Genomic DNA, 23,830 nt, shown 5'->3' on the forward strand with positions numbered 1-23,830 from the left:
GCTGGAGTTGAGTCAGTATGTTGGCAGCAGCCACTAAATGTTAGTGGTGGCTGTTTAACAGTCTGATGGCCTTGAGATAGAAGCTGTTTTTCAGTCTCTCGGTCCCTGCTTTGATGCACCTGTACTGACCTCGCCTTCTGGATGATAGCGGGGTGAACAGGCAGTGGCTCGGGTGGTTGTTGTCCTTGATGATCTTTATGGCCTTCCTGTGACATCGGGTGGTGTAGGTGTCCTGGAGGGCAGGTAGTTTGCCCCCGGTGATGCGTTGTGCAGACCTCACTACCCTCTGGAGAGCCTTATGGTTGTGGGCGGAGCAGTTGCCGTACCAGGCGGTGATACAGCACGACAGGATGCACTCGATTGTGCATCTGTAGAAGTTTGTGAGTGCTTTTGGTGACAAGCCGCATTTCTTCAGCCTCCTGAGGTTGAAGAGGCGCTGCTGCGCCTTCTTCACAACGCTGCCTGTGTGGGTGAACCAATTCAGTTTGTCCGTGATGTGTACGTCGAGGAACCTAAAACTTTCCACCTTCTCCACTACTGTCCCGTCGATGTGGATAGGGGGGTGCTCCCTCTGCTGTTTCCTGAAGTCCACAATCATCTCCTTTGTTTTGTTGACGTTAAGTGTGATGTTATTTTCCTGACACCACACTCCGAGGGCCCTCACCTCCTCCCTGTAGGCCGTCTCGTCGTTGTTGGTAATCAAGCCTACCACTGTAGTGTCGTCCGCAAACTTGATGATTGAGTTGGAGGCGTGCATGGCCACGCAGTCGTGGGTGAACAGGGAGTACAGGAGAGGGCTCAGAACGCACCCTTGTGGGGCCCCAGTGTTGAGGATCAGCGGGTTGGAGATGTTGTTACCTACCCTCAACACCTGGGAGCGGCCCGTCAGGAAGTCCAGTACCCAGTTGCACAGGGCGGGGTCGAGACCCAGGGTCTCGAGCTTGATGACGAGTTTGGAGGGTACTATGGTGTTAAATGCTGAGCTGTAGTCGATGAACAGCATTCTCACATGGGTATTCCTCTTATCCAGATGGGTTAGGGCAGTGTGCAGTGTGGTTGCGATTGCGTCGTCTGTGGACCTATTGGGGCGGTAAGCAAATTGGAGTGGGTCTAGGGTGTCAGGTAGGGTGGAGGTGATATGGTCCTTGACTAGTCTCTCAAAGCACTTCATGATGACGGAAGTGAGTGCTACAGGGCGGTAGTCGTTTAGCTCAGTTACCTTAGCTTTCTTGGGAACAGGAACAATGGTGGCCCTCTTGAAGCATGTGAGAACAGCAGACTGGGATAAGGATTGATTGAATATGTCCGTAAACACACCAGCCAGCTGGTCTGCGCATGCTCTGAGGACGCGGCTGGGAATGCTGTCTGGGCCTGCAGCCTTGCGAGGGTTAACACGTTTAAATGTTTTACTCACCTCGGCTACAGTGAAGGAGAGCCCGCAGGTTTTGGTAGAGGGCCGTGTCAGTGGCACTGTATTGTCCTCAAAGCGAGCAAAGAAGTTATTTAGTCTGTCTGGAAGCAAGACATCCTGGTCCGCGACGGGGCTGGTTTTCTTTTTGTAATCCGTGATTGACTGTAGACCCTGCCACATACCTCTTGTGTCTGAGCCGTTGAATTGTGACATGCTTGTGTATTTTATTCCTCTATTCCTCTTACAATGATTTGTATTATAATGTTTTAACTGCATCGTTGGGAAGGGCTCGTAAGAAAAACAATGAGTCTAAGCGGATGTGACAAATACAATTTGATTTGATTTGAGAGAGAAAGAGAAAGAAGGAAAGAGAGAGGAAGACAGAGAGAGAGAGACCAAACCTAATCATGAGAAAACAAAAAGATAATTACTTGACACATTGGAAAGAATTAACAAAAAACAGAGCAAACTAGAATGTTATTTGGCCCTAAACAGAGAGTACACAGTGTCCGAGCCTTGCTATTGAGAAAGGCCACCCAAGGCAGACCTGGCTATCAAGAGAAGACAGGTTATGTGCACACTGCCCACAAAATGAGGTGTAAAATGAGCTGCACTTCCTAACTTCCTGCCAAATGTATGACCATATTAGAGACACATATTTTCCTCAGATTACACAGACCCACAAAGAATTTGAAAACAATTCCAATTTTGATAAACTCCCATATCTACTGGGTGAAATACCACAGTGTACCATCACAGCAGCAAGATTTGTGACCTGTTGCCACAAGAAAAGGTCAACCAGTGAAGAACAAACACCATTCTAAATACAACCCATATTTATGTTTATATATTTTCCCTTTTGTATTTGAACTATTTGCACATCATTAAAACATTGTATATAGACATAATATGACATTTGTAATGTCTTTAACCTTTTGGAACTTCTGTGAGTGTAATGTTTGCTGTTAATTTATATTGTTTATTTCTCTTTTGTTTATCTATTTCACTTGCTTTGGCAATGTTAACATATGTTTCCCATGCCAATAAATACCTTCAATTGAATTGAATTGAGCGTGGGAGGGAGAGAGAGAAAGAAAGAGAGAGGAAAACAGAGACAGAGAGAAAGAGAGAGGATGACAGAGAGAGAGAGAGAGAGAGAGAGAGAGAGAGAGAGAGAGAGAGAGAGAGAGAGAGAGAGAGTGTGAAAGGGAGAGAGAGAGAGAAAGAGAGAGGAAAACAGAGACAGAGAGAAAGAGAGAGGATGACAGAGAGAGAGAGAGAGAGAGAGAGAGAGAGAGAGAGAGAGAGAGAGAGAGAGAGAGAGAGAGAGAGAGAGAGAGAGAGAGAGAGAGAGAGAGAGAGAGAGAGAGAGAGAGAGAGAGAGAGAGAGAGAGAGAGAGAGAGAGCATATTTCTTTCCCAAAATTATAATTCAATACAAAGAATTTGAAACTATAAAAGATGAAGAAAAATTCAAATATTTGTTGGGTGAAAAGCCAAAATGTGCAGTTTTGGCAGCCAAATATGTGTCCTCCTGCCACAGCCTGAGGGACAGCCAGTGAAAAATGCAAAGAAATGTTGATAATATTTCCCATTTAGCTTAGTTTTGTTTTGTCTTTCGTACCAGGTCATGTGTCTTCTCAGTCATGTTGACACTGGTCTACTACTGTTGCTTTAATGTATTGTTGTTCTGATTAACATTGTTGTTGTAGCTGTTATTAATGGTAATCCCATGTCCACTACTACTATTATTACTACTGTTAGTCCCACCATTTATTTATATATAAATATATATATATTTTGTGTATATATATACATATATATTTTATTTAAATTTTTCGATATGTATACTTTGACAATGTAAGTAATAATAACTTGCCATGTCAATAAAGTCAATTGAATTGAATTGAATTGAGAGAGAGAGAGAGAGAGAGAGAGAGAGAGAGAGAGAGAGAGAGAGAGAGAGAGAGAGAGAGAGAGAGAGAGAGAGAGAGAGAGAGAGAGAGAGAGAGAGAGAGAGAGAGAGAGAGAGAGAGAGAGAGAGAGAGAGAGAGAGAGAGAGCAGAGGCTACTTACCAAACACAGTGGTCATCAACTTCTGGACCTTAGAGTTGACCCCTCCTATTCTGTAGAGGCCCAATGTGTTGATCCCTGTGAGACAAACACACCAGCGGTGGGGAAAGTATCCAGTTGTCCTACGTCAGTAAAAGTAACAATACCTTCATAGAAAATGACTCCAGTAAAAGTGAAAGTCACCCAGTAAAATTCTACTTGAGTAAAAGTCTAAAGGTATTATGGTTTTAAATATACTTAAGTATCACAAGTAAATGGAGTTCCTAAAATATACTTAAGTATCAAAAGTAAAAGTATAAATAATTTCAAATTCTTTATATTTAGCAAACCAGATGGCACAATTGTCTTGTGTTTTTATTATTGAGGAACAGCCAGGGGCTCCAACATTCAGACATAATTTACAAATGAAGCATTTTATGTTTAGTGAATCTGCCAGATCAGAGGCAGTAGGGAAAACGGCAAAATGTAACGAGTACTTTTGGGTGTCAGGCTAAATGTGTGGAGTAAAAATAACATAATTTTCTTTAGGAATGTGGTGAAGTAAAAGTAAAAGTTGGCATAAAATATAAATAGTAAAGTAAAGTACAGATACCCCCCAAAAACTACTTAAGTAGTACTTTAAAGTATTTTTACTTAAGTACTTTACACCACTGAAACACACACACACACACACACACACACACACACACACACACACACACACACACACACACACACACACACACACACACACACACACACACACACACACACACACTAATGAAGAGTGGTGTTGGTGACCGTGCTTGGTCACGTAGGATTACAGTGAGACTGAGTTCAGCGGTCTATGTTGACAGCTGAAGCCCAGGGGAAGGGATAAAAAATGGCGGCCATGATGACTCACCTCGTACCTCCACCAAGTCAATACATTTCCTCACAAAATTAAACCCTGCCTCGTTTAGGTACGCTGTAACACAGGGAACACAAAGAGCAGAGTTGACTGGGTTCAATACACAGAACATAAGGGCCCGTGGGGCTCTGTTGAAAAGTAGTGCACTACAGAGGGAATAGGGTGTTATAGTAGTGCACTACAGAGGGAATAGGGTGTTATAGTAGTGCACTACAGAGGGAATAGGGTGTTATAGTAGTGCACTACAGAGGGAATAGGGTGTTATAGTAGTGCACTACAGAGGGAATAGGGTGTTATAGTAGTGCACTACAGAGGGAATAGGGTGTTATAGTAGTGCACTACAGAGGGAATAGGGTGTTATAGTAGTGCACTACAGAGGGAATAGGGTGTTATAGTAGTGCACTACAGAGGGAATAGGGGCCGATTTTGGAGGAAATACTCAGAGTGGTGTGATTGCAGCTGTTCTCTCACACAGAGAGTGTGTCCTAATGATGATCCACACTCATCAAATGAGTCTAACTGAGTTCATAAGTAGAAGTGGATGGCTACAGACAACAACAACAACAAGAGTTAGCATTAGATAATGCATCTGCTTTTACACATCTTATTCACTCTTTTTACACTTAGGACAGTCAGAACTATAGTATATTCTACATGTGTTCTGTAGTATATTGTACATGGGTTTTGTAGTATATTGTACATGTGTTGTGTAGTATATTGTACATGTGTTGTGTAGGATATTGTACTAGTGGTGTGTAGTATAGTGTACATATGTTGTGTAGTATATTGTACATGAGTTGTGTAGCATATTTGTCATGTGGTGTGTAGTATATTGTACATGTGTTGTGTAGGATATTGTACTAGTGGTGTGTAGTATAGTGTACATATGTTGTGTAGTATATTGTACAGATGATGTGCAGTATATTGTACATGTGTTGTGTAGTATATTGTACATGAGTTGTGTAGCATATTTGTCATGTGTTGTGTAGTATATTGTACATGTGTTGTGTAGGATATTGTACTAGTGGTGTGTAGTATAGTGTACATATGTTGTGTAGTATATTGTACATGAGTTGTGTAGCATATTTGTCATGTGGTGTGTAGTATATTTGACATGTGTTTGACATGTGTTTTGTAGTATATTGTACATGTGTTGGGTAGTATATGTGGCATGTGTTGTGTAGTATATTGTACATGTGTTGTGTAGTATATTTGGCATGTGTTGTGTAGTATATTGTACATATGTTCTGTAGTATATTGTACAGATGATGTGCAGTATATTGTACATGTGTTGTGTAGTATATTGTGCATGTGTTCTGTGGTATGTTGTACATGAGTTGTGTAGCATATTTGTCATGTGGTGTGTAGTATATTTGACATGTGTTTGACATGTGTTTTGTAGTATATTGTACATGTGTTGTGTAGTATATTGTACATGTATTGTGTAGTATATTTGACATGTGTTGTGTAGTATATTTGACATGTCTTTTGTAGTATATTGTATATGTGTTGTGTAGTATAAAATACTTACTCTCTTCTTTCTTGCTCAGAATGGCTGGAAGGTTGTAAATCTGGAGAAAATCATCAGAGTTAATTACACTCAGTTGAAAACCATTTTACAGAGGACGCATCCTAAAGCAGAGTGTCAAACACTTCCTGGAGAGACATGTTTGTTTGTTATTAACCCTTTACACTGGTGGAAATTCTCCTATGTGGACAGAGCTACACTGACATGTTTCTTACAGAAGAAGTATGGAAAGCATATGCATAACCATGGTAACAATTAAAAGGGAATCGTTTGGAGATCATGGGGAAATAACGAGACTAAAAGTGAGGACCCAACAGTTCACCTGACACAAGACTGAATCCAAACATTACACTGTTGATTGCATGTGCATTTGACATTTCCTGAACTTTTCACAGCATTTGTTGAAGTAAATCAGAAAATACTCTGGATACATTCAGTAACATGATCAGAATATTCCTGGAGAATGTGTGGTAGGTGCAACATAAGACCGAACAAATGTCAAGGGTTTGAGAAAGAGGTCAAACTGCTGTCTCCAAGTGGCCACACTCCTCTCCAAGTTCCCACACTCCTCTCCAAGTGGCCACACTCCTCTTCAAGTTCCCACACTCCTCTCCAAGTTCCCACACAACTCTCCAAGTGGCCACACACCTCTCCAAGTGGCCACACACCTCTCCAAGTGGCCACACTCCTCTCCAAGTGGACACACTCCTCTCCAAGTGGCCACACTCCTCTCCAAGTGGCCACACTCCTCTCCAAGTCGCCACACACCTCACCAAGTGGCCACACTCCTCTACAAGTGGCCACAATCATCTCCAAGGGGCCACACGCCTCTCCAAGTCGCCACACACCTCTCCAAGTGGCCACAATCATCTCCAAGGGGCCACACGCCTCTCCAAGTGTGCATAGTTCAAGTAATTTCAATGCACTTTTATGACTCAAAAAATATTCTTCAACTATAAGGTGTTTTTTTTATCTCCTAGCTGTGCCGATGAGGAACTAGGTCAGGCACACTTCTTGTTGTTTTGTTTGGAACACAGCCCTGCCTCCCCCACCATCACACAATTACTGTTGTTATTTACGCAATCCAAAAACGGTATTTTATCTATAACAATCTGGGTCAGCTGGTCATTTGGCTTGCTTGTATGACATCAAAGCGGTACTTATTGTAATCTTTAATGTTTCATCTTTCAAAATACATTGAGTCTGAGATCTTAATTTGCCCAATAACCAGGAGGGATGGAGGCATCTTACGGTCAAGCGAGGTGCTCCAGTTCAGAACGGCTGTTGGTCAAAACCCATAAGGTATTCCATGCAGCCACTGCATTTCAATATGGGTGTTTATCAGTGGCCAAGCCATTTTCACCCCTTATACGGATACGAGCGTAAAGGGCTACAACCTAGACAACCAGGTAACAACGGGAGTTCCTAACTAATCAATGATGTTAGTTGATCAATCAAGTTTAAGGGAGGGGTGAAAACCCGTAGACATACAGCCCACCAGGAATTGAGTTTGACACACCTATCCAAAAGCTACAGTATAGTTATGTTTCATACAGCCAGAAGGGGGCACCAAAGACACACATATTTTCACTGTGTCCCTGCCAGACACCAGAACCAGCTAGACTGAACTAGAGTGGGAATATAAAAAGAAAGATGGAAAGGGAGAGAGAGAGAAAGAGAGAGGGGGTGGGTGAAAATAAAATAGAGAGAGAGTAGAAGAGAGAGAAAGGAAGAGAGAACGTGCAAGAGAGAAAGAGACAGAGGGGAGAGAGTAAGATGAAAAGAGAGAGGGAGAGAAGAGAAAAGGGAGGGAGAGATGAGAAGAGAGAGGGAGAGATGAGAAGAGAGAGGGAGAGATGAAAAGAGAGAGGGAGAGAAGAGAAAAGGGAGGGAGAGGTGAGAAGAGAGAGGGAAAGATGAGAAGAGAGAGGGAGAGAGAAGAGAAGAGGGAGGGAGAGGTGAGAAGAGAGAGGGAGAGATGAGAAGAGAGAGGGAGAGAGAAGAGAAGAGAGAGGGAGAGGTGAGAAGAGAGAGGGAGAGATGAGAAAAGAGAGGGAGAGAAGAGAAGAGAGAGGGAGAGGTGAGAAAAGAGAGGGAGAGGTGAGAAAAGAGAGAGGGAGAGAAGAGAAGAGAGGGAGAGGTGAGAAAAAAGAGAGGGAGAGAGAAGAGAACAGAGGGAGAGGTTCCTCACCGGCTCCTTGCCATCCATAGCCTCCAGCCACAGCCTTCTGTTGGACTCAGACAGAGCCTGGAGAGTCACGATGCCATGCCTGGAACAGGTTCACACACCACACAGGACACTTCAGTCACATCACATCTCAATGCCCAGGGTCCATAAGGCTTCATCCCAAATGGCACCCTATTCCCTATTTAGTGCACTACTTTTGCCCAGGATCCATAGGCTCTCCCTCTCCCATAGGTGTCTGGTCAAAAGTAGTGCACTATATAGGGAATAGGGTGCCGTTTGAGTTGTCCTCATGGTGATACAGTAGCAGGCCATGTTTAAACAACAAACACCTCTATCAAATGAATTCCATGATATGACCACTGTGCTTAAACAGAGTAGTGTTCACACAGTACTGTGTGTCATTCTCTAAATCATGTCAGTGATTACATTCCCACTCCAAATTAACATAGTGCTTGATTTGATTTTATCCTCCTTGCATGCATTCCCTGTATCTCCAGGTGGGTGTAATCTCTGAATACAGACCGATTCTGGATCATTATGACAGTACATTAAACCACTGCCTTCATGAAATAATATGCAGTTTGTGTGTATAATGCCTCTGCCTCTGGGTTGTGTGTATAATGCCTCTGGTGTGTGTGTATATCGCCTCTGGTTTGTGTGTATAACGCCTCTGGTTTGTGTGTATAATGCCTCTGGTTTGTGTGTATATCGCCTCTGGTTTGTGTGTATAACGCCTCTGGTTTGTGTGTATAATGCCTCTGGTTTGTGTGTATAATGCCTCTGGTTTGTGTGTATAATGCCTCTGGTTTGTGTGTATAACGCCTCTGGTTTGTGTGTATAATGCCTCTGGTTTGTGTGTATAATGCCTCTGGTTTGTGTGTATAATGCCTCTGCCTCTGGTTTGTGTGTATAATACCTCTGGTTTGTGTGTATAATACCTCTGGTTTGTGTGTATAATGCCTCTGGTTTGTGTGTATAATACCTCTGGTTTGTGTGTATAATGCCTCTGGTTTGTGTGTATAATGCCTCTGGTTTGTGTGTATAATGCCTCTGCCTCTGGTTTGTGTGTATAATGCCTCTGGTTTGTGTGTATAATACCTCTGGTTTGTGTGTATAATGCCTCTGGTTTGTGTGTATAATACCTCTGGTTTGTGTGTATAATGCCTCTGGTTTGTGTGTATAATACCTCTGGTTTGTGTGTATAATGCCTCTGGTTTGTGTGTATAATGCCTCTGGTTTGTGTGTATAATGCCTCTGGTTTGTGTGTATAATACCTCTGGGTTGTGTGTATAATACCTCTGGTTTGTGTGTATAATGCCTCTGGTTTGTGTGTATAATACCTCTGGTTTGTGTGTATAACGCCTCTGGTTTGTGTGTATAACGCCTCTGGTTTGTGTGTATAACACCTCTGGTTTGTGTGTATAATGCTTCTGGTTTGTGTGTATAACGCCTCTGGTTTGTGTGTATAATGCCTCTGGTTTGTGTGTATAATGCCTCTGGTTTGTGTGTATAACGCCTCTGGTTTGTGTGTATAACGCCTCTGGTTTGTGTGTATAATACCTCTGGTTTGTGTGTATAATGCCTCTGGTTTGTGTGTATAATGCCTCTGGTTTGTGTGTATAATACCTCTGGTTTGTGTGTATAATGCCTCTGGTTTGTGTGTATAATACCTCTGGTTTGTGTGTATAATGCCTCTGGTTTGTGTGTATAATGCCTCTGGTTTGTGTGTATAATGCCTCTGGTTTGTGTGTATAATGCCTCTGCCTCTGGTTTGTGTGTATAATGCCTCTGGTTTGTGTGTATAATACCTCTGGTTTGTGTGTATAATGCCTCTGGTTTGTGTGTATAATGCCTCTGGTTTGTGTGTATAATACCTCTGGTTTGTTTGTATAATGCCTCTGGTTTGTGTGTATAATACCTCTGGTTTGTGTGTATAATGCCTCTGGTTTGTGTGTATAATACCTCTGGGTTGTGTGTATAATACCTCTGGTTTGTGTGTATAATGCCTCTGGTTTGTGTGTATAATACCTCTGGTTTGTGTGTATAACGCCTCTGGTTTGTGTGTATAACGCCTCTGGTTTGTGTGTATAACGCCTCTGGTTTGTGTGTATAATGCTTCTGGTTTGTGTGTATAACGCCTCTGGTTTGTGTGTATAATGCCTCTGGTTTGTGTGTATAATGCCTCTGGTTTGTGTGTATAACGCCTCTGGTTTGTGTGTATAACGCCTCTGGTTTGTGTGTATAACACCTCTGGTTTGTGTGTATAATGCCTCTGGTTTGTGTGTATAATGCCTCTGGTTTGTGTGTATAATACCTCTGGTCTGTGTGTATAATGCCTCTGGTTTGTGTGTATAATACCTCTGGTTTGTGTGTATAATGCCTCTGGTTTGTGTGTATAATGCCTCTGGTTTGTGTGTATAATGCCTCTGGTTTGTGTGTATAATACCTCTGCCTCTGGTTTGTGTGTATAATGCCTCTGGTTTGTGTGTATAATGCCTCTGGTTTGTGTGTATAATGCCTCTGGTTTGTGTGTATAATGCCTCTGGTTTGTGTGTATAATGCCTCTGGTTTGTGTGTATAATACCTCTGGTTTGTGTGTATAATGCCTCTGGTTTGTGTGTATAATGCCTCTGGTTTGTGTGTATAATACCTCTGGTTTGTGTGTATAATACCTCTGGTTTGTGTGTATAATGCCTCTGGTTTGTGTGTATAATGCCTCTGGTTTGTGTGTATAATGCCTCTGGTTTGTGTGTATAATGCCTCTGGTTTGTGTGTATAATACCTCTGGTTTGTTTGTATAATACCTCTGGTTTGTGTGTATAACGCCTCTGGTTTGTGTGTATAATGCCTCTGGTTTGTGTGTATAATACCTCTGGTTTGTGTGTATAATGCCTCTGGTTTGTGTGTATAATGCCTCTGGTTTGTGTGTATTATACCTCTGGTTTGTGTGTATAATGCCTCTGGTTTGTGTGTATAATGCCTCTGGTTTGTGTGTATAATACCTCTGGTTTGTGTGTATAATACCTCTGGTTTGTGTGTATAATGCCTCTGGTTTGTGTGTATAACGCCTCTGGTTTGTGTGTATAACGCCTCTGGTTTGTGTGTATAACGCCTCTGGTTTGTGTGTATAACGCCTCTGGTTTGTGTGTATAACGCCTCTGGTTTGTGTGTATAACGCCTCTGGTTTGTGTGTATAACGCCTCTGGTTTGTGTGTATAACGCCTCTGGTTTGTGTGTATAATGCCTCTGGTTTGTGTGTATAACGCCTCTGGTTTGTGTGTATAATGCCTCTGGTTTGTGTGTATAATGCCTCTGGTTTGTGTGTATAATGCCTCTGGTTTGTGTGTATAATGCCTCTGGTTTGTGTGTATAATGCCTCTGGTTTGTGTGTATAATACCTCTGGTTTGTGTGTATAATACCTCTGGTTTGTGTGTATAATGCCTCTGGTTTGTGTGTATAATACCTCTGGTTTGTGTGTATAATGCCTCTGGGTTGTGTGTATAATACCTCTGGTTTGTTTGTATAATACCTCTGGTTTGTGTGTATAATACCTCTGGTTTGTGTGTATAATGCCTCTGGTTTGTGTGTATAATGCCTCTGGTTTGTGTGTATATCGCCTCTGGTTTGTGTGTATAACGCCTCTGGTTTGTGTGTATAATGCCTCTGGTTTGTGTGTATAATGCCTCTGGTTTGTGTGTATAATGCCTCTGGTTTGTGTGTATAACGCCTCTGGTTTGTGTGTATAATGCCTCTGGTTTGTGTGTATAATGCCTCTGGTTTGTGTGTATAATGCCTCTGCCTCTGGTTTGTGTGTATAATACCTCTGGTTTGTGTGTATAATACCTCTGGTTTGTGTGTATAATGCCTCTGGTTTGTGTGTATAATACCTCTGGTTTGTGTGTATAATGCCTCTGGTTTGTGTGTATAATGCCTCTGGTTTGTGTGTATAACGCCTCTGCCTCTGGTTTGTGTGTATAATGCCTCTGGTTTGTGTGTATAATACCTCTGGTTTGTGTGTATAATGCCTCTGGTTTGTGTGTATAATACCTCTGGTTTGTGTGTATAATGCCTCTGGTTTGTGTGTATAATACCTCTGGTTTGTGTGTATAATACCTCTGGTTTGTGTGTATAATGCCTCTGGTTTGTGTGTATAATGCCTCTGGTTTGTGTGTATAATACCTCTGGTTTGTGTGTATAATGCCTCTGGTTTGTGTGTATAATACCTCTGGTTTGTGTGTATAATGCCTCTGGTTTGTGTGTATAATACCTCTGGTTTGTGTGTATAATGCCTCTGGTTTGTGTGTATAATGCCTCTGGTTTGTGTGTATAATACCTCTGGTTTGTGTGTATAATGCCTCTGGTTTGTGTGTATAATACCTCTGGTTTGTGTGTATAATACCTCTGGGTTGTGTGTATAATACCTCTGGGTTGTGTGTATAATACCTCTGGTTTGTGTGTATAACACCTCTGGTTTGTGTGTATAACGCCTCTGGTTTGTGTGTATAACGCCTCTGGTTTGTGTGTATAACGCCTCTGGTTTGTGTGTATAACGCCTCTGGTTTGTGTGTATAACGCTTCTGGTTTGTGTGTATAACGCCTCTGGTTTGTGTGTATAACGCCTCTGGTTTGTGTGTATAACGCCTCTGGTTTGTGTGTATAATACCTCTGGTTTGTGTGTATAATGCCTCTGGTTTGTGTGTATAATGCCTCTGGTTTGTGTGTATAATACCTCTGGTTTGTGTGTATAATGCCTCTGGTTTGTGTGTATAATGCCTCTGGTTTGTGTGTATAATACCTCTGGTTTGTGTGTATAATGCCTCTGGTTTGTGTGTATAATACCTCTGGTTTGTGTGTATAATGCCTCTGGTTTGTGTGTATAATGCCTCTGGTTTGTGTGTATAATGCCTCTGGTTTGTGTGTATAATGCCTCTGGTTTGTGTGTATAATGCCTCTGGTTTGTGTGTATAATACCTCTGCCTCTGGTTTGTGTGTATAATGCCTCTGGTTTGTGTGTATAATGCCTCTGGTTTGTGTGTATAATGCCTCTGGTTTGTGTGTATAATACCTCTGGTTTGTGTGTATAATGCCTCTGGTTTGTGTGTATAATACCTCTGGTTTGTGTGTATAATACCTCTGGTTTGTGTGTATAATGCCTCTGGTTTGTGTGTATAATGCATCTGGTTTGTGTGTATAATACCTCTGGTTTGTGTGTATAATGCCTCTGGTTTGTGTGTATAATACCTCTGGTTTGTGTGTATAATACCTCTGGTTTGTGTGTATAATGCCTCTGGTTTGTGTGTATAATACCTCTGGTTTGTGTGTATAATGCCTCTGGTTTGTGTGTATAATACCTCTGGTTTGTGTGTATAATACCTCTGGTTTGTGTGTATAATACCTCTGGTTTGTGTGTATAATACCTCTGGTTTGTGTGTATAATGCCTCTGGTTTGTGTGTATAATACCTCTGGTTTGTGTGTATAATGCCTCTGGTTTGTGTGTATAATACCTCTGGTTTGTGTGTATAATACCTCTGGTTTGTGTGTATAATACCTCTGGTTTGTGTGTATAATACCTCTGGTTTGTGTGTATAATGCCTCTGGTTTGTGTGTATAATACCTCTGGTTTGTGTGTATAATGCCTCTGGTTTGTGTGTATAATGCCTCTGGTTTGTGTGTATAATGCCTCTGGTTTGTGTGTATAATGCCTCTGGTTTGTGTGTATAATGCCTCTGGTTTTTGTGTATAATGCCTCTGGTTTGTGTGTATAATGCCTCTGGTTTGTGTGTATAACGCCTCTGGTTTGTGTGTATAATACCTCTGGTTTGTGTGTATAATGCCTCTGGGCCTTGCCGATGTTTGTCCCGTCACAAATGATCTGGAATGAACATACTAATAATAGGCCTACAGTATGGTTGCATGTAATAGTACTGAGGTAATAGTACTACTGTAATAGTACTAATGTAATAGTATTAATGCAATAGTAGTAATGTAATAGTACTAATGTAATTAATAGTACTACTGTGATAGTACTAATGCCATAGTATTAATGTAATAGTATTAATGCAATAGTAGTAATGTAATAGTACTAATGTAATTAATAGTACTACTGTGATAGTACTAATGCCATAGTACTAATGTAATAGTCCTAATGTAATAGTACTAATGTAATAGTCCTAATGTAATAGTACTAATGTAATAGTCCTAATGTAATAGTACTAATGTAATAGTACTAATGTAATAGTACTAATGTTATAGTACTAAAGTAATAGTACTAATGTAATAATACTGTCACGACTTCTTCCGAAGTCGGTCCCTCTCCTTGTTCGGGCGGTCGACGTCACCGACCTTCTAGCCATCACTGATCCATTTTTCATTTTCCATTGGTTTTGTCTTGTCTTCCATCACACCTGATTCCAATCCCATCAATTACATGTTGTGTATTTAACCCTCTGTTTCCCCTCATGTCCTGTTTGGAGACTCTGTAGGGTGTGCGTTTTGGTGGCAGGGAAGTCAGGTGCAGGAGAATGAACTTGGTATAAACGGATTCATTTAATAAGAACTCACAAACAAACTCCAAAGACCAAAATGTACAAAAAATTATAAAATGGGTACAAAACCCGTCGCGCACCAACACATACTAGCACTAACATACATTAAAACAATCTCCAACCAGGACATGAGGGGGAACAGAGGGTTAAATACACAACATGTAATTGATGGGATTGGAACCAGGTGTGATGGGAGACAAGACAAAACCAATGGAAAATGAAAAATGGATCAGTGATGGCTAGAAGATCGTCGACGTCGACCGCCGAACAAGGAGAGGGACCGACTTCGGCAGACGTCGTGACAAGTACTAATGTAATAGTACTAATGTAATAGTATTAATGTAATAGTACTAATGTAATAGTACTAATGTAATAGTAATACTGCAATGGTCCTAATGTGATAGTATCCACGTAATATTATTAATGTTATAGTATTAATCATAGTAGCCGTGTAATAGTATTAATGTAATAGTATTGATGTAATAGTATTAATGTAATAGTACTACTGTAATAGTACCAATGTAATAGTATTAATGTAATAGTACTAAAGCAATAGTACTAATGTAATAGTAATACTGCAATAGTACTAATGTAATAGTATACATGTAATAGTATCCATGTAATATTATTAATGCTATATTTTTAATAATAGTATCCCTGTAATAGTACTAATGCAATAGTACCAATGTAATAGTATCCATGTAATATTATTAATATAATAGTATTAATATAATGGTACCCATGTATTAGTAATACTGTAATATTATTGTTACAATAGTATTAATATAGTGGTATACGTGTAATAGTATTAATATAATGGTATCCATGTAATAGTATTAATATAATGGTATCCATGTAATAGTATTAATATAATGGTATCCATGTAATATTATTAATATAATGGTATCCATGTAATAGTATTAATATAATGGTATCCATGTAATAGTATTAATATAATGGTATCCATGTAATAGTATTAATATAATGGTATCCATGTAATATTATTAATATAATGGTATCCATGTAATAGTATTAATATAATGGTATTAATATAATGGTATCCATGTAATAGTATTGATATAATGGTATCCATGTAATAGTATTAATATAATGGTATCCATGTAATAGTATTAATATAATGGTATTAATATAATGGTATCCATGTAATAGTATTGATATAATGGTATCCATGTAATAGTATTAATATAATGGTATCCATGTAATAGTATTAATATAATGGTATCCATGTAATATTATTAATATAGTATTATCCATGTAATAGTATTAATATAATGGTACCCATGTAATAGTATTGATATAATGGTATCCATGTAATAGTATTAATATAGTATTATCCATGTAATAGTATTAATATAGTGGTATCCATGTAATATTATTAATATAATGGTATTAATATAATGGTATCCATGTAATAGTATTAATATAATGGTATCCATGTAATATTATTAATATAATGGTATTAATATAATGGTATCCATGTAATATTATTAATATAGTATTATCCATGTAATAGTATTAATATAATGGTACCCATGTAATAGTATTAATATAATGGTATCCATGTAATATTATTAATATAATGGTATCCATGTAATAGTATTAATATAGTGGTATCCATGTAATATTATTAATATAATGGTATTAATATAATGGTATCCATGTAATAGTATTAATATAATGGTATCCATGTAATATTATTAATATAATGGTATTAATATAATGGTATCCATGTAATATTATTAATATAATGGTATTAATATAATGGTATCCATGTAATAGTATTAATATAATGGTATCAATGTAATATTATTAATATAATGGTATCCATGTAATATTATTAATATAATGGTATCCATGTAATAGTATTAATATAATGGTATTAATATAATGGTATCCATGTAATAGTATTAATATAATGGTATTAATATAATGGTATCCATGTAATAGTATTGATATAATGGTATCCATGTAATAGTATTAATATAATGGTATCCATGTAATATTATTAATATAATGGTATCCATGTAATATTATTAATATAGTATTATCCATGTAATAGTATTAATATAATGGTACCCATGTAATAGTAAATAAATGTTAACATGTACTCATACATTGATGCATTGCCAACATTACCGCCCACCGGCTAGTAGTAATAGTTAGCAGTAGCTGAAAGCCATGTAGCCTATGATGCTGACGTGTTGGAATAGGGTGGCCTGACTGCTGTGGTGGCTCAGAACACCCAGACAGCAAGTGGAATGTAATGATGATGAATGAGCTAGAGATGAACATACGGTGTCCATTTTAAGACAACCTCAGTTGCAAGCCTCATGCCACACTCTGGTGTGAGGGCTCCTGGGTATACTGTCCCCTAGGTACAGATCTAGGATCAGCTTCCCCTCCTCCAATACTAACGATTAGTGGGGAAAATAAATAAAGCTGACCGTAGATCAGGGGCAACTCCACCATATCCCAGGGTGAGAGGCTTGAGGATAAGGATGTCCTCAAATGTACACCGTACAGGAAGAAGACTGGGGTTGTGGCTCCACGTTGCCCTTGTGGTTAGAACAAGCACCTTGTGGCATATCTGATCTTTCAGGTGATAAATGAGTTAGCTACCCAGCCAGTTAAACAGGAGTTATTGTCCATGCTCACCTCAGCAGCGCTCAGATAGGAGGTGAAGAGAGCTGCTCTGACCAGACCTGGGTTCAAATACACTTTTGAATTCATTTAAAATACTTTGTGTTTTTTTATGTGGCCTGTATTAATTAAAACCAATGAATGTACGTATATAAAATTCCCCAAACTGTATATCTGCCCATCTGGCGTCCTAGGCAGAATAGAACAAACGCTGAAATGATTTGAAAGATTTCAAATAGTATTTGAATCCAGGTCTGGTGGTTAGCTACTGCTACACCCTCTCCGTTCTGAAACACACCGACCCAGCCGAGCGAAGGCCTGAATGTGCTGATGCCATCATCTCATGAATTAAACCACTTGATCAATGGCTTTCCTTCTTGTTCTCCAGGACTGGTTTGATCTGCATCTGAATGTCTGTCTGCCTCTTCCTGTCCTTCTTACTGTACTCGTCAAACATTTAAGTCGTATTAAATCAACAATGTTCCCCCCCATGCATTAAGGGGCTCTGAAATCTGACAATTGTACAATTGGAATCAAGTTGATGAATGAATCCATTACTTAAAGTCAGAATGATATTATTGAAATCGAAAAATGATTATAGTAATTGTAGATGAGAAGAAATTATTCAAGAGGAAAATTATTTTTGTGTCACGCTTTCCTTTCCCATCAAAAATGATTGGGATTGGTGAAGTCTGATTCGGTGATTGTGATTGGTGAAGTCTGATTCGGTGATTGTGATTGGTGAAGTCTGATTCGGTGATGGTGATTGGTGAAGTCGGGTGGAATTCGGGTGGAATGGAAAGATAAAAAAAAAAAAGCAATGTATTTTATTCAAAGTTAATTTGAAGTTGTAAAGTTTGATAGATTCAGTGAGTGAATGAATGGGCACAGCTATCAGCCTTGAACACATGCAGTACCATGCTCACTGCTGCAGTACCATGCTCACTGCTGCAGTACCATGCTCACTGCTACAGTAACATGCCCACTGCTGTAGTAACATGCTCACTGCTGCAGTAACATGCTCACTGCTGCAGTACCATGCTCACTGCTGCAGTACCATGCTCACTGCTGCAGTAACATGCTCACTGCTGCAGTACCATGCTCACTGCTGTAGTAACATGCTCACTGCTGCAGTACCATGCTCACTGCTGCAGTAACATGCTCACTGCTGTAGTAACATGCTCACTGCTGCAGTAACATGCTCACTGCTGCAGTAACATGCTCACTGCTACAGTAACATGCTCACTGCTGCAGTAACATGCTCACTGCTGCAGTAACATGCTCACTGCTACAGTAACATGCTCACTGCTGTAGTAACATGCTCACTGCTACAGTAACATGCCCACTGCTGTAGTAACATGCTCACTGCTGCAGTACCATGCCCACTGCTGCAGTAACATGCTCACTGCTGCAGTAACATGCTCACTGCTGTAGTAACATGCTCACTGCTGCAGTAACATGCTCACTACTGCAGTAACATGCTCACTGCTGCAGTAACATGCTCACTGCTGCAGTACCATGCTCACTGCTGCAGTAACATGCTCACTGCTGTAGTAACATGCTCACTGCTGCAGTACCATGCTCACTGCTGCAGTACCATGCCCACTGCTGCAGTAACATGCCCACTGCTGTAGTAACATGCTCACTGCTGCAGTAACATGCTCACTGCTGCAGTAACATGCTCACTGCTGCAGTAACATGCTCACTGCTGCAGTAACATGCTCACTGCTGTAGTAACATGCTCACTGCTGCAGTAACATGCTCACTGCTGCAGTAACATGCTCACTGCTGCAGTAACATGCTCACTGCTGTAGTACCATGCTCACTGCTGCAGTAACATGCTCACTGCTGCAGTAACATGCTCACTGCTGTAGTAACATGCTCACTGCTGTAGTAACATGCTCACTGCTGCAGTAACATGCTCACTGCTGCAGTAACATGCTCACTGCTGTAGTAACATGCTCACTGCTGCAGTAACATGCTCACTGCTGTAGTAACATGCTCACTGCTGCAGTAACATGCTCACTGCTGTAGTAACATGCTCACTGCTGCAGTAACATGCTCACTGCTGCAGTACCATGCTCACTGCTGCAGTAACATGCTCACTGCTGCAGTAACATGCTCACTGCTGCAGTACCATGCTCACTGCTGCAGTAACATGCTCACTGCTGCAGTAACATGCTCACTGCTGTAGTAACATGCTCACTGCTGTAGTACCATGCTCACTGCTGTAGTACCATGCTCACTGCTGCAGTAACATGCTCACTGCTGCAGTAACATGCTCACTGCTGCAGTACCATGCTCACTGCTGTAGTACCATGCTCACTGCTGTAGTACCATGCTCACTGCTGCAGTAACATGCTCACTGCTGCAGTAACATGCTCACTGCTGTAGTGCCATGCTCACTGCTGTAGTAACATGCTCACTGCTGTAGTAACATGCTCACTGCTGTAGTAACATGCCCACTGCTGTAGTACCATGCTCACTGCTGTAGTAACATGCTCACTGCTGTAGTACCATGCTCACTGCTGTAGTAACATGCTCACTGCTGTAGTAACATGCTCACTGCTGCAGTAACATGCTCACTGCTGCAGTAACATGCTCACTGCTACAGTAACATGCTCACTGCTGTAGTACCATGCTCACTGCTGTAGTAACATGCTCACTGCTGCAGTAACATGCCCACTGCTGCAGTAACATGCTCACTGCTCTGAGAGAGAGGGGACAGTATAGCAACAGTATAGTAACGACACTGGTCACATACCGGACTTTACAGAACTGAAGAGGTCGGAAAATAGTTCCTTGACAGATGTCAGTTCTACATCGACACGAAGAAACACAGAGGGAAGAAGAATAAATGGGTACAAATAATATAAAACTGAAAGAAGAGAATTGTACGTATAAAGACAGCTTACTAGATGGCACATTGAGTCAAACAAAAGGCTTCAGTGAAAGGACACTTAAAAGAACATGCAGGACACGAACAGACAGCGCTGAACACATCTAAACACACCTACACACTAATAATAACAATAGATACAAATGTCCAATCAGGTTTGAACGGGGACTTTGAACAGCCAATGAAAAGGGGCATCCACTTGTTTTCCCACATATGGCGTCTGTCTTTTCAAATCCCACAAAGTTGCAATCGGTCCCAAGTGACTGCAGTGGAACCAGCACTAGTCTGATGACAACAATCATTACAATGACAACTGGGTCTGTTACTGTAATCATAATTGACTACCGTTGCCATGCCATAGGCATACCATATTTACAGCAGTTGGCTAGAATCATTGACTACCGTTGCCATGCCATAGGCATACCATATTTACAGCAGTTGGCTAGAATCATTGACTACCGTTGCCATGCCATAGGCATACCGTATTTACAGCAGTTGGCTAGAATCATTGACTACCGTTGCCATGCCATAGGCATACTGTATTTACAGCAGTTGGCTAGAATCATTGACTACCGTTGTCATGCCATAGGCATACCGTATTTACAGCAGTTGGCTAGAATCATTGACTACCGTTGCCATGCAATAGGCATACCGTATTTACAGCAGTTGGCTAGAATCATTGACTACCGTTGCCATGCCATAGGCATACCGTATTTACAGCAGTTGGCTAGAATCATTGACTACCGTTGCCATGCCATAGGCATACCGTATTTACAGCAGTTGGCTAGAATCATTGACTACCGTTGCCATGCCATAGGCATTTGGCAAGAGCACAGACAGGCCAGGGACCAGCAGGCTAAATAGGAGCGCCATTTTAATATTAATAAGATGATTCATACAAATACTGATATGAATAATGATGACAGACCTCTCCACCACTTCGATGTCGAAGCAGAAACGCTTGTCGATGGAGTCAGTCTTCCTTCGGATACAGGACTTCAGCTTGAACATCTCAGAGGGACTCACCACCAGACCATTCTAGAACACAACAGAGGGACTCATGATTAGACTGGTGTAGAACACAACAGAGGGACTCATGATTAGACTGGTGTTCCTTGGTCAGCTCTAGTTTATACCCTAGAACTAGGGCCCAGAGTATTTCCTGGTCAGCTCTAGTTTATACCCTAGAACTACGGCCCAGAGTATTTCCTGGTCAGCTGTAGTTTATACCCTAGAACTACGGCCCAGAGTATTTCCTGGTCAGCTCTAGTTCATACCCTTGAACTAGGGCCCAGAGTTTTTCCTGGTCAACTCTAGTTTATACCCTAGAACTAGGGCCCAGAGTATTTCCTGGTCAGCTCTAGTTTATAGTCTAGAACTACGGCCCAGAGTATTTCCTGGTCAGGAAACACTCTGGACACTAATAATATAATGTTTATAGATCCAGTAGATGCCTGTGTACTACAGTATACCTGTTTGCCAGCTGATTTGGTTTCAAAGTTGGTCATGGTGAAGGCTTTGCTGCTCTTCTCATACGTACAGTAGTGTCGCGTCCACGTGCATCCCAGCGGCCCTGAAACAGAGAGAAGGAACAACACAGCCACGATTGGCCATGAAAGAACAACAAATACATTTAAAAAGGCACCTATTCCCTATATAGTGCACTACTTTTGACCAGGGCCTGTAGGGCTCTGTAGTGCACTATATAGGGAATAGGCTGCATTTTGGGAACGAAACAACAACAACAGAGCGAAGCCATGATTGCTTCCTGAAACCACAATGTTCTGGAAAGACTTCTGAAATTAAATTCCTAATTAAGATAAAACAACATGTTGTCGTTCATCTGAGATAAAGTTTCCAGTATTCAGGGTATTTCCTCCAGGTCAAGATAGAGAGCACATCAAATGAGGAAATATAATGAGTTAGAGTTACGTTCTCAGAGTCAGAGTTACGTTCTCAGAGTTTGGTTCTCAGAGTCAGAGTTACGTTCTCAGAGTCAGAGTTACGTTCTCAGAGTCAGAGTTACGTTCTCAGAGTTTGGTTCTCAGAGTCAGAGTTACGTTCTCAGAGTTTGGTTCTCAGAGTCAGAGTTACGTTCTCAGAGTTAGAGTTACGTTCTCAGAGTCAGAGTTACGTTCTCAGAGTTTGGTTCTCAGAGTCAGAGTTACGTTCTCAGAGTTAGAGTTACGTTCTCAGAGTTAGAGTTACGTTCTCAGAGTCAGAGTTACGTTCTCAGAGTTAGAGTTACGTTCTCAGAGTTAGAGTTACGTTCTCAGAGTTAGAGTTACGTTCTCAGAGTTTGGTTCTCAGAGTCAGAGTTACGTTCTCAGAGTTTGGTTCTCAGAGTCAGAGTTACGTTCTCAGAGTTTGGTTCTCAGAGTCAGAGTTACGTTCTCAGAGTCAGAGTTACGTTCTCAGAGTTTGGTTCTCAGAGTCAGAGTTACGTTCTCAGAGTTTGGTTCTCAGAGTCAGAGTTACGTTCTCGGAGTCAGAGTTACGTTCTCAGAGTTTGGTTCTCAGAGTCAGAGTTACGTTCTCAGAGTTTGGTTCTCAGAGTCAGAGTTACGTTCTCAGAGTCAGAGTTACGTTCTCAGAGTTTGGTTCTCAGAGTCAGAGTTACGTTCTCAGAGTTAAAATTACATTCTCAGAGTCAGAGTTTTGTTCTCAGAGTTAGAGTTACATTCTCAGAGTCAGAGTTACATTCTCAGAGTCAGAGTTATATTCTCAGAGTTAGAGTTACATTCTCAGAGTCAGAGTTACATTCTCAGAGTCAGAGTTACATTCTCAGAGTCAGAGTTACATTCTCAGAGTTAGAGTTACATTCTCAGAGTCAGAGTTACATTCTCAGAGTCAGAGTTACATTCTCAGAGTCAGAGTTACATTCTCAGAGTTAGAGTTACATTCTCAGAGTCAGAGTTACATTCTCAGAGTCAGAGTTACATTCTCAGAGTCAGAGTTACATTCTCAGAGTTAGAGTTACATTCTCAGAGTCAGAGTTACATTCTCAGAGTCAGAGTTACATTCTCAGAGTCAGAGTTACATTCTCAGAGTCAGAGTTACATTCTCAGAGTCAGAGTTACATTCTCAGAGTCAGAGTTACATTCTCAGAGTCAGAGTTACTTTCTCAGAGTTAGAGTTACATTCTCAGAGTCAGAGTTACATTCTCAGAGTCAGAGTTACATTCTCAGAGTCAGAGTTACTTTCTCAGAGTTAGAGTTACATTCTCAGAGTCAGAGTTACTTTCTCAGAGTTAGAGTTTTAGGGGTCTGGGATTAGGAGTTAGAGTTTTAGGGGTCTGGGATTAGGAGTTAGAGTTTTAGGGGTCTGGGATTAGGAGTTAGAGGTTTAGGGGTCTGGGATTAGGAGTTAGAGGTTTAGGGGTCTGGGATTAGGAGTTAGAGGTTTAGGGGTCTGGGATTAGGAGTTAGAGTTTTAGGGGTCTGGGATTAGGAGTTAGAGGTTAGACTCACGTTTCTCCTGGACGTAGAGGAAACCCTCCATGGTCCACTGGCCTGGAGGTTTGTAGTCCTGATCAGCTGATCTGATTCTCTTCATCAGTTTCTCTACTTCCTGCTTCGTACTCACAAAGTTGTTCCTTGTCTGTATGTACACACACACACACACACACACACACC

At 40.9% G+C, this 23,830-nt stretch overlaps 1 protein-coding gene across 2 annotated transcripts in view; it reads right to left on the minus strand.

Moving 5' to 3' along the window:
• LOC139548331 (rho GTPase-activating protein 42) overlaps positions 1 to 23,830 on the minus strand; it is a 346,340-nt gene that overhangs the window by 51,683 nt on the left and 270,827 nt on the right. The window contains exons 8-15 of one of the 2 annotated variants that reach the window (XM_071357947.1): positions 23,666 to 23,795; positions 21,668 to 21,768; positions 21,124 to 21,233; positions 20,061 to 20,114; positions 8,092 to 8,170; positions 5,904 to 5,943; positions 4,367 to 4,429; positions 3,487 to 3,561 (exon numbers count right to left, since the gene is read on the minus strand). In XM_071357947.1, the coding sequence (XP_071214048.1) occupies positions 3,487 to 3,561; positions 4,367 to 4,429; positions 5,904 to 5,943; positions 8,092 to 8,170; positions 20,061 to 20,114; positions 21,124 to 21,233; positions 21,668 to 21,768; positions 23,666 to 23,795 (652 nt within the window). The remainder of the gene's footprint in view (positions 1 to 3,486; positions 3,562 to 4,366; positions 4,430 to 5,903; positions 5,944 to 8,091; positions 8,171 to 20,060; positions 20,115 to 21,123; positions 21,234 to 21,667; positions 21,769 to 23,665; positions 23,796 to 23,830) is intronic. The other variant, XM_071357948.1, reaches the window with a different exon arrangement.

Source organism: Salvelinus alpinus, chromosome 21 (assembly GCF_045679555.1).
Source record: "Salvelinus alpinus chromosome 21, SLU_Salpinus.1, whole genome shotgun sequence".
NCBI lineage: Eukaryota > Metazoa > Chordata > Actinopteri > Salmoniformes > Salmonidae > Salvelinus > Salvelinus alpinus.